Raw genomic sequence first — 12,207 nt, forward strand, 5'->3', positions numbered from 1 at the left:
GAGACAGAGACCCAATTTCAAGGCATTAAATTATGAATTAAAATTTCTAAGTTATATTTGATATTTTTTAGCATTTTTATGACATTTGATGTTAACATAGTTACTTGATTGTGCTATAATTTGGCACTATATGCCAAATATGTATATCGTCTGCACATTTATGTCAGAGCTCGTTTTTAGAAATCCGTGCAGGTTGGTTGTAAAACTCTCCCACTCTGGAGGAACAGCGGCTCCAATAAATCTTCCTGCTGAGTCTGCAGTCCCTTCGTTTCTCACAACCACTTTTTCCAGACATGCAAACATGTTAGCTGTTCATCACAATCACGTTTCTGAGCGTAAAACAATCTCTCTGCTTTCTGCAGCTTTACTTTCGAGTCCCTGCAGAGGCAGCTGTGCATATGTTTGGAAGACATCGATACTTGAAACCCAAGCCAACTCGGCATGTTTTACCGCGCCTTGTAAGCTCAGATTTCTGCATATTGTTTAGGGTGGAACAAAAACAACAACAAAAAAAACAAGCACATGACTCTGAAATAATAAAAAAAAAGATAAAGGAAATGTTGCAAGAGATTGCATCTTCTTCCCGGAGCAGGAGGTCAGAAGTTCAGCAGCTCCAGTCGTGTCAAAACTTCATCCAGAATCTCAGTGATGAATCAAAGAAAGCGTCTGCTTGTCTGTGCTTCATCTGTTTGGACAACAGTTTGTCTGGTCCCCTTCAGATCTGGCAGGTTTGTTACCGGAGGCATGTTTGAGGACTCTGTAATCGGCTCTGCTCTCGTCTGGTGGTCCTCGCCTGTTCTGTTGGTGTTTACCACAGAGCCTAAGTTTCCCTTGTTTCTTAGCAACATAACAAAAGGTCACGGCGATGTGACACTCGCTACGCTCGCTCTGATTCCAGATGCGTGACCTTTCTGCTGATGATGCAACAGGTTTAGATAATCAGCATAAGGACGCAGTGTTTGTTTTAAAGAGACGGAGCTGACGGGACTCCAGTTACGACTCGTCTGGTTAAAGTTCCTGATGTGGAGATAAGAAACTGAGGAGAGTCTATGCCGGTTAAACAGCTTCATGCTCAGAAAATATGAAACTCTGGATGTTTTTTTAAGCGAATCGGCACCATGAATCAAAACTGCCATAAATTTCAGCCAATAAATCAACCAACAATCTGATGGATGCCACAGACACATGCTTTGTTCCAGAGGGGATCATCTTCCTGTTGGGTTCAAAGCCGCGGCGTTAATCACAGGTGTTTTCACACCTGATAATCCGGTAGAGTCGGTTCGATTTGAGATCAAAACTGAAACGTTTGCTCCATGTCCAGCTGCTGTGGTTCTGAGTCAAACCAACCAAACCCTTTGAAAAACCTGTTCCCTTCCTGGCCTGTGGGGGCGCTGCACCAAGAAGAAAACAACACAAAAACCTCTGAAGACACAGAGCACAACAAAATGTCAACAAAAATGGTGTCAGATTTTAGCACTTGGAGGATTTCGAATCAGTTCTCCTGTTAGCGCTAGCCTAGCACGTTTGTTTAGTTTGTATTTACCCAGAATGCACTGTAGTTCACTTCCTGTTTTTGGAGCAGTCTCTGGTCCGCTTGGTGTTCACATATGCATTCAAACTGAACCAGAGTTCACTTCAACTGAACCGAAACCAGGTTTGGTTTTAGGTTTGATCAGCATTCACTCCTTCCAAACGAACCGGAGTTGGACTAAAGCAGACTAAACAGAGCTGGTGTGAATGCACTTTATAATAAATCCAAGCAAATTGTTCTAGTAGCTAAAATCACCTGAAAATTTTTAAACTCTCTCTAAAAATGCTTACAACTGTCTATTTCAAGAGTTCAAAGACAAAATATAAGTTATTATGCATTAATACACACAGTGGAAACAGTTTTAGCGCCACAGAAGCTAACATCAGCTAAGGTCTTCCTTAGCCGTACTCCTGGATTGGCTACTTTGCAAAAGTTAGCAATAGCATGTCAATTAGCATTGTGCTACAGGTATTTCTGGTATTTCTGGTCTTCTTTGCTGCTAAATAGGTCTAGTATTAAGCTGTACTTTTCTGTGATGTTGTAATTATTATTATACATTCATATGTTGCTATGGTTTTGATTTTTTCTCTCTTTCTGTAGAAACAGATTTCAGAGGTGTTGATATGTTTATGTTTATATTCCAGCTTTCTAGTGAAAACTGTAATTCGCCACTTGTGAGACACGTAAAAAAATAACAACAAATGAAATCTTTTTAAAATCTTTGATACGTAAAAAGAATAACATTGAAATGGCTTTAGTAGTTTACAGATTCTGTGTGGGATCCCAGTATTTGTATTATTTCCTAAGGTGGTGATTTTTTTCCCATCCTGCAAAATCTGCTTTTAACTAAACTTTCAGTGTGAAATTATGTTGCTGTAATTATAGATTAGAGTCAAATTTAAAGAGTTTTAGACACTTTTTACACACATGGAAGTTAAAAAGTAAAAAAGTCAAATAAATCAGGATTTTAGATGCTATAAAACTGAGACCAAACTTATGAGAAAATGTGAATGCTGCTTCGAAACCAGTTTCTTCATGACTGTAATTAATTTACATTTTAAATCAAAACAGGAATCAATTTGCCCTTGAGCTGTGCACAACAATTTCACCTAATTAGGAATAAAATCAGCTTTCTGACAGTTTTTCATCAAAACACTTTAGGTTTAGGTTTTATGGTTGATATTAAATAAACAAAAATGACGCAAAAAACAGAGGCGGGTAAAAAAGAAAAATATCCTTCAAGTAAGAAAAGCACTGATTCATATTTTAACTCAAGTAAAAGTAAAAAAGTATTTGGTAAAAAGTCTACTAAAGTACTGAGTAACTGTATTTTTGAATTAAAACATGTTTGTTTGTCATTCAGTGGAAAGAAAATCCAGAAATTTTACTCAAGAGCAGAAAATACTTCATAATAAAATCACCCATAAAAATACTGAGTAAAATGTGTTTGTTTTTTCCAAAAAATTTACTAAAGTAACTCTTACAAAAACGTCTTGATAACATTTCTGCTGCACCTCCTGTTACTGTCAGCACTTTTTATTTTTCAGCTGCTGTAATTTAAAATCTCGTTTGTTCTGCTGAGAATCGTTTTAGCAAAAACAGACAAACGTTTTATTAAACATGAATGTACGGTTTGACGGCGATTATGTCATCTTCCTGCAAATAACACCTGAACATGGCCGCCAGGAAAGCCTATACTTCCTGCCGCTCCAGGAGGAGATTACAGTCGCCTGAATAATTAACGAAAACAAGCTGCCAAACATCAAATATTGAACAGGTAATGTTTATATGTGAACAATTAAGACGGCAGGAGAAGCACTTTCTGTTCTAAAAGAGAGGCGATGTCAGCCAAATGCAGCTCCATCTACCTGGAGATCAAGAAGTCCTGCTTTGGTGTTTTAAGCATCGCGCTGATCAATAATGAAGCACGATGAATTAGTAATGAAGGCAGAACAACCACAGTGGTGAAACATCCTTTTGTGACCTCTCTCATGGCTTTTATATGGAGCTACGCAACAAGTTCAGGACCAGAAAGGTCAGAAAAGAGGCAGAGGAGTAAAATTACTGTAAATTCATTAAGGTTTAAATAAATTCGACAGGATAGCTGCTACGATGTAGCCAGACATCCTAGATCAGGGGTGACAAAACTTTGTTACATGCAATAATTGTCCATTCAAAATTACTTTTAAAAAAATCAAGAAAATACAGTTCTCAATTTTTTGTTTGAAAAGGATTTCACACTAATGCTGAATTAAAAGAAAAAAAAAATAGTTTTCAGATTCTTTTAAGTTAAATGATTTATTCTCAGTTATAAGAACAAGATCTTGGGTCAGTTTCTTTCAGATCAGTTGATATTTTTAGCTAATTTTGGTCTAGCAAAGTTTCAGGATACAATTATTTCTACTCACTATAAAACCTTGATCATTAAAATACAAATATTTGTATTGTACTTAACATTTTCCATTGTAAAAAATTATGTCTGGAATAATTTTACTGTGATTAAAATAAAAAGTAAAATAAACAAACTTGTATTTTGTTGAACTCCAGTTGGAGGTCAGAAAAATATCATCCCAAGGGCCACAAATGGCCCCCGAACCGCACTTTGGACTCCTCTGTTCTAGATATATTAACTTTAATGTCATACCTATTATTGGCTAACATCAATTTTTGGTTTTCTTTAATGTCTGAACTGCTGATTTTTATTTTGTGCATCAATACACTGGAATAATTTAATTTTGTTAAATGTAACGGCTGTTGACTGCTGCTGCTCAAGCTCTGACTAAAACCAGGGAACCAGAGTTATAAAATGGCTCCATGTAAAATAGACGTTAAACTTCTTTAGTTAATTTATAAATCACTAGCTGTGTTTCTAATGGACACGCGGCAATTTTGAAAAAACACTTTTTTTTGGCCGTATTGAAATTAGTTTTTCAAAACTCTGATGGAAACACTATTTTTGCATCAAACGAACCATATGATCAGTAACCGCATGTTGCTACTGGCAGAAACAACAAAAAACCCGACAGGAAGTAGCTGGAGTATGACGTCATTGCATGTTTTTTAATGACTTATCGCCTGAACAAACTTATACATGTTATTTTTATTGCGACCATTTAATGGAATTACAAAAAAATAGATTTTTTTGACATTTTCTTTATGTTTAAACAGTTTAAACACCAAACATCCATCAAAACACTCAATGGAAACCGTCTTAGCACTCCAACAGAAGCTAACAGCTACGGTCTTCTTTGCTTCTGCTTTTAATAGTTCAGCCAAGGAATATGAAGAGCGCTTTTGGATTGGCTACTTTGCAAAAACGCCAGCCAATAGCATGTCAAGTAGCATTTAAGCTAGGTATTTTAGCTTCCCATGCTGCATTTTTGCTACCAAATATGCAAATTTTCCACAAATAATTTGAATTTACCTTCCACAGAAAAACCTGTGAAAATAAACGGTTCAGTAAGCATGAAAAATCTTTAAAATTATAACTCTTTTTGGGTTTATCATCACTTCCCTGACTCTAAAAGCTACATATGGATCCCAAAGCTGCTAACCACAGCTAAACGTAATGAAACAGCGTATAGATTTATTAATACAGTGGAGACAAATGTCCAACTGACCGCCCAATTTACCACCAGCTAGATTGGTTTTCAATTCTTTGGGTCAGTGACATATTACGTGAACTGGAAAAACCTGGGAGTAATGAACTGAAACTGGGAATATTGCCACTTATCCAACTGGTATCTGACAGACTTCGCTCAATAGATCAATTCCTCCACTGTGCTAACGCAGTGGTCCCATTAAATGGATCGTCCGTCCATTAACTGTAGCTTCACTGAAGCGTGCGTAAGAAACTGCTGACCGCTTTCAGTTCTTCTTCTTTTCTTTTCTAAATCTGATGGAAATGAACCAGCTGCTCAGGATCCTCCACTGTGGAAACAACACATTTCCATAAAAAGCTGCTCATGTTGGCTGCTTTCTCTTCTATACTTCAGGAAGACGAAGACAAACAACAAGTTTTGGTTTGAAAGAAGAAAGAAATCAGCATAAATTACCCAAATCAAGAAATGAGTCCAAGAAGTTTCAGAAACTCACAACCAACTCCAACTCTGCACAAACCCAAACTCACAGAACGTAACAACCAAACTTATTATGATTAACTGAAACTGAGAAAACAATAACTGAGATGAAAAGGTAGTTAATTAACTGCAACTAAACTGTGCATTTATAAAACTAACTCAAGTTTTAGTTGTCTTTAGTTAGCTAAAACTAACTAAATATAGATATAGATACGACCTTCGTTTTTGTGTTCATCAATTTATTTATTAGCCTTTCAAACAGAATCGATTTCAGAAACACAAGCAGTTTACGTCAGCTGTCGGCAATTTACGGCGCTTAAGCTAGTCGCAAAATGGCGGCAGCTAAAGTTGAGGGAGTCATTTTTAAAAATAAGAGCTGTTGAGTATTCATCACCCAGTCGATGCAACATCATCCCAGTACTTTGAGTGATTATTTTAATGAAAACTAGCAAACACGCCGTAAACTTATTAAAACTTACAGAATTAGACAAAAAGTCCCAGCCTGAAACTGTTACATCACAACTCTGACTTTTAGATTTAAAACCAAGTGAAAATCTTTGTTGAACCAACATGTGAACATTTTCCAGTTATTCTCTGAACAGAAAGGTGGTTTTGTTTTTAAAGTGCGTGAAATGAGAGAATAATTAAGCCGGAGAGTTTATTAAAGCGCTATAATTATAACAGAGAGGCTTTATCTTTTTGTTCCAGTGGACCCACATTCTCCTCGTCACGGTTTGCTCAATCCAATTGATTCTCAATGTGTGTGTGTGTGTGTGTGTGTGTGTGTGTGTGTGTGTGTGTGTGTGTGTGTGTGTGTGTGTGTGTGTGTGTGTGTGTGTGTGTGTGTGTGTGGTGTATGCACTTAAGCCTCCTCAAGGCGTGTTGGATAAAAGCCTTCGCCGAAATGCATATGAGAGTGTCAGGAAGTGTGTGTGTGTGTGTGTGTGTGTGTGTGTGCCATTATCAGATGATTCAATGTATAATGCAGGGTGGAGATTATCAGAGGGGCGTACCTCGATCAACACATGATCGATCTCCGGCATAAATGACCGGAAAATATCACTAATACGTTTAAACAGATGAGCTCATTCATCACCGAGTTCATGCGGACTTTAACGCAGAAAGTGAAGGAAATAATCTCTGTTTTCCCAGTCAGGTTGAGCTGTTGGTGTTTTTTCCCAGCATTTAGACGCAAATGGATAATTTAGGATGTTTAAAGGTGATTGTTGGTTGGAAACGGCAGCATGACTCCATATTGATGTGGATGTTGTAATATCAGTACCTCTGCTGCTGCCGCTGCTGATCATCCTGGAGCTATTTTTAAGGGCTCAGACTCGGACGGGCGGCAGGGGAAATGTCTGCTCTCTTTACGTCTGTTTTAAGTTTCACGGCCACAAAATGTGGATCAAAACAGAGAAAACTCCAGATGTTACTGTTCAAGTTTCTGCAGATTCTAATCAATGTCTTTTTCATGCATTTATTTAATAATCTGAAACTGTAATAACTGTCAGATGGTGACGTTTTGCGCCACAACACGCCACAAAAACACAGCCATAAACTTTTATTCCAGTCCGGCGGGACATGGATCGAGAATCCGGAACCGAGTCCGGGACCGAATCGGATCTCACCGGAGCAGTTCCAGCCGGTCGGCGTCTGGCAGTCGCTGAGGGAGGACGGGAAGGCGCGCAGCTGCTCCACAGGTAAAGTAGCGAGGAAGGAGACGATGGTGATCCGGATCCAGCCTCCAGTTAGAGCCGCGGCCGTAACCCAACACCGGTTCGGCCGAGCCGGAGCGGACGGACCCATCTCTCTCTCTCAGTGGCCCCGACCGCAGCTCGGGCGAGGCGGGGGAACGGCGCGCAGCAGCGGGGCGCCTACAGCCCGACGGCGGAGCATTTTCCGAGCGACACGGTGCGCCCCATGAAGCAGCGGCCCGGAGGAACTGAGCCGATCCGAGGCGGTACAGCAAGAACCAGAACCAGAACCAGAACCAGAACCAGAGCTGGGAACCAGCAGGGAGGATGAGTGGGATGGAAAAAGTTGGCGAGGCAGATTGGAGGAGAGGATGCTGAACTGTGAGGAGGAAGGAGACAGGATGGAGGGATGGAGGAAACAGGTGATTCAGGGATAGAAACAACAAAAAAGAAGTGAAGCGGGGATCCAGCGGGGGGAGGAGGAGGAACGGGGGGGAGGAGGATGGAGGCGTGTGGTCAAATATCCGCGGTGAGACGCAGCAGCAGCAGCAGCAGCAGCAGCAGCAGCAGCAGCGCTCCTCCGGTGCGTTCAGAGCCGCAGCCACAATGTTTCTGTCCGCCTGGATCTCCGGCAGCTGCCAGTGGTCACGTGGAGAGAGAGAGAGAGAGAGAGAGAGAGAGAGGGAAGAGAGAGAAAAAGAGAGAGAGAGAGAGAGCCGGTCCGTCACCAATTAAAATGTCTAAGTTTCAGAGGAGGAGTACAGTGGAACATATGGAGCTACAACAGTGCCAATAAATACAGAAAACTGGGTTTTGCCGGTTCCATCTATTAGTTCTGTTTCTGTTTTTACTTCAGTGACGAGTGGTGATGAGAGTCAGTCATACAAATCCAAAATATAGAAGCCATATTTTAATTTGACTACATCTAACAATATACCAATAAAGATAAAGAATTTAGTAAAGTCACATATTTTAAAAGTATATGTATGTTTTCTTTGGCTGGCCTCTCTTTTCTGATTAAAATCCTGTATGATCTTATCTTTATTTTAAATGACGTCCATAAATGTCTCCGTCATTCTTTTTTCTCGTTTTCAAACAAAATGAGTGGCCTTGAACGGTTTTGTTCTGTCTGTATTTTTTTTCCTCCTTGACTGTTTTTGTCATGTTTTGTGTGGAACGGTGAGGTAGACGCAGTGGACACAGGTAGCAGAGGAAACAATGGTTTAATGAGGAGCAGGAGGCCGCTTAATCAGACGGGACAACATGGAGACTCAACTGAATCCTCACAGTTTTCATTCTTTTCAAAGCGTAGAAGAAGAGCAGCAGTTGCTTGTTGTGTCTATGGGGCTCAGCAGTGCCCCCTATCAGTGGATCACGGTACTTTCTGCCTCATTTTCGCGGCACATTTATGGCCAATTAGAAAGACTAAATATATAAATATATGTTCTACACAGACTGTGGAACATCAACACATAAAATGTGTAATTAAACAAGTATAATGGTGATATGCCTGCTTCATTCAGGTGTGTGACACAGCGCCCCCTCAGGTGAGGCTGAGCACTGCACTGCCTCACCCTGGTCTGTCATGTATTTTAACTGGCGACACATAAATTCAGTGAATTTGCCATAAAAATGTTGAAATAACCAATAAGAAAATCAATTTATATAAAACTAAAGAGGATAATTTATTTTATTTCATTACTGTTTGCATCTGTTTTACTTCTCATGACTTTATTTTTACTTCCTGACTGTCACTGGTTCCTTCTTAGCGATTCTAGTTACTTTTATTTCATGTGTCTAGTCACTCTAGTTTTTATCGTGTTTCTTATGTTTAGTTATTTTGTCAAATTGCTCTCCCTCGCCCCCTGTGTCACTTCCTCTCTCTCTCTCTCTCACACACCTGGAACCCGTTAGCTCATCAGCCCAGGTCTTTGTTCAGCATTCGACCTCCAGGTATTTAAGCACTTCATTCTCGGTTCCTCCTTGCTGGTTTCCTCCCATCTAATCCTGTTACTTCCCTGTTGTCCCTGGTTTTTGTTCTGCTCTGGTTCCCTGTGTTCCCCATGTCCTCCATCATTTCTGGGTCGTTAAACCTTCATCTACAAGCTGCGTCTGTATTTGGGTTCACTGTAAAACTACACATCATGACAACAAGATTCACATGCCTGTTTTTGATGCAAACAGATCTGGAGTTACACATTTCTGATAATTACTGAATATATCTCATTGAATTAAGAAAAGTGTTCACTTCTTACTCTTTCTTGAACAAAAAAGTAATGAAAAGGTGAATATTTGTTTTTGGTTATGCACGTTTTCTCCTGTCCTACTTGTTTTTAAACACCAGTTTGAAATAAATAAATAAACGAAATGCTTCTGGTTTGCAAATTTTCAGACTTCCATGACTTTTTAAAAAAAATAAAGAATGATCTGCAGCCAATCGGATACCTGCTTTGTTTCAGCCAATCGGAAGAGTCGTAACATTATGACACTAAAGTCGGACAAATGGGAGAATAAAATCAAAAACAGAAAAAAAAAAAATATATATATATATATAAATTATAGTAAAAAGATAAAAGAAAGTAAAATGAATACAAGAATAGAGTCAATATCTGGAGAATAAAGTAAAAAACTATGACTTCAGTTAATTTTCTCAGCCTGGTCCTAAAACAGCAGAAGAGTGAACGGCTACAGACTGAAGGAAATAAAAAGCAAAACCACAGAGAGGAGCTATAAAGGCTCAGTGTGCTGCTGATTTCTGCCACACACACACACACACACACACACACACACACACACACGCGCGCGGTGTTATTGTCCAGCAGGCTTCGCTCTGAAGCAACACGGAGCCTCTGTCTCTCTACCTCTCCAGAAATAACTCCAGCAGGCTGCGGCGTTGTTTCCGGGACGCATCGTGGAATCAGCCATTGTTCTTGTGGATCTGGACGAATCCCACATCTGAAGGAGGTCAAGAGGTCAAGTGTTCGATTTGCCCCCGTTGGAGCAAATCAGTTGGGAAAGGAACTTGACCTCATGATGTTCTGGGCTGCAAATGTTTGGAAACAAATAATCTTTTGTTGCTCGTTGATTACGGATTACTTCATGGTTTCTCCTCGCAGCTTTTCAGACAAACACCAGCAGTTCTTCCACTCTTCATTACCAGCTGATGAAATACAGGCTAAAACATCCTTAACTCTTCTAGGAATCCGTTTACAAAGCTTAGGTGTAAATCTAAGGTATTTTTCAGAGGCACATTTGTGAGGTCAAACACTGATGTTGGACGAAAACGTCGACGACCGTTTTCAGACCTGATAGTCCAGTGGATTCGGATCAGTTGGGAATCAAAACTGCAACATGTGTTCAATCTCCAGCTGCTGTGGTTCTCTTCCTGTCAACTCTGAGTCAAACAAACCAAACATTTTGAAAAACCTGTTCCCCTCCTGGCCTGTGGGGGCGCTGCGCCAAGAACCACTGAAGAAGCTTGTACCTCTTGTTGTGTTGAGCTATTTAAATGATTTATTTTATTCTCAAACGATCGAAAATCAGAGCAATAACTTGTTTTATTTATTCCTCTTTAAGAGAAAAAACAAGGACTAATTTCAACATTTTATTTTTTCAATGTCACAGTTTTATACTATTTAATTAAAATGCTATATGTTTAGCTCCAAACTAAATATGTAGCTCAGAGCTAAACATTTAGCTAAAATGCAAATTTACATGCTGATAACTGGAAGTGGACTGTCAAAATAAAAGCCAGGTGGCATCTCTGACTTACTTTAATCGTCGCTCATGTCGCCTCTTCATCACCAGCAGGAGTTTATTTAGAAGCTGCAAGACTATGCTTTTATTTTGACAGCCCACTTCTGGTTATCAGCAAATGGATTAGCATATTAGCTAGTAGCTAGTAGCATGTGTTGCAGGCAAACTAAATATTTACTTTGAAGCTAAATAGTTTGGAACCTAAATATTTAGTCAGAAGCTAAAGTTGGTTTGTTCGGTAAATATTAATAATTTGCAAAATATTTTGTTTATTAATTACATTTTTAGTGTTAAACTGTGACATTTATGAATGGATTAATAACATTGTGTAAATATTATTTTGAAATTTAACCACTGTCTTTTTGCTTTATAAAAATTATAATTATTGTTCATTTTTGACTGTGTAGCTTCAAAAGTTGAACCTCTTATTAACCAGGCAGAAAAACTCTTTAAAGCTTCAATATAGATGCTAATTATTTGATGCTAATGTATTTGGAAAGTAAACAATAAAAATATTTGCCACTGCAGAAATGTGTGGATATTTTGTAGCTTTTTGGACCATCTTGGTACAAAAACAACATTTTCCTTCACGCCTCTGGTCCTTCAGCAGATGGAGTTTTATCACCGCTAACTTAAAGGCTAAAGTTCTTAATTGGAGACCATTTATGAAACTACAGTCAAGTGATTTCCTGAGAGCCTCTGAAACATTAAATTGTGATTTGTATTTTGGTCAGCTGCAGATGAAAATGAAGTTTAATGGTCTGCCATCCTGAAGGTCGCAGGTTTGATTCCTCACTCTGCTTTTTTATTTTTTAAATAATAAGCTGCAGGTAGCGTTTCCTCCCGCTGCATCACCTGTAAAGGAGCGCTAAGTGTTATATCAATGAGTGAGTATAGTTTGTAGTGTAAAGCGCTCTTTAGAGGTCAAGAACAGGAGGAGAGCACCATGTAAATGAAGTCCATGGTTCCATTTATTTCAGTCCTTTCACCGAAGTGCAGAGTAAGCTGAATAAATATCCACAGAGTGGGTTTAAAGAGTGGCGTGGAAGTGGAAACACGAGGCTAAGCAGCAGAGCGGGAGGAAAGCAGAACCAGGGTTGCTTTGTTCTGGTGTAATTCTCATTTCAAACCAAGCTTGCTCTCTTTG

General features: G+C 39.3%; 1 protein-coding gene across 1 annotated transcript in view; it reads right to left on the bottom strand.

Moving 5' to 3' along the window:
* tmeff2a (transmembrane protein with EGF-like and two follistatin-like domains 2a) overlaps positions 1–7,960 on the bottom strand; it is a 132,917-nt gene extending 124,957 nt beyond the window's left edge. The window contains exon 1 of the mRNA XM_015053880.1: positions 7,239–7,960. Coding sequence (XP_014909366.1) covers positions 7,239–7,416 — 178 coding nt within the window. The 5' untranslated portion in view covers positions 7,417–7,960. The remainder of the gene's footprint in view (positions 1–7,238) is intronic.
* Positions 7,961–12,207: the final 4,247 nt, after the last annotated feature.

Source organism: Poecilia latipinna, unplaced genomic scaffold (assembly GCF_001443285.1).
Source record: "Poecilia latipinna isolate Pla-1442-1.1 unplaced genomic scaffold, P_latipinna-1.0 Scaffold1211, whole genome shotgun sequence".
In the NCBI taxonomy this organism is placed as follows: domain Eukaryota; kingdom Metazoa; phylum Chordata; class Actinopteri; order Cyprinodontiformes; family Poeciliidae; genus Poecilia; species Poecilia latipinna.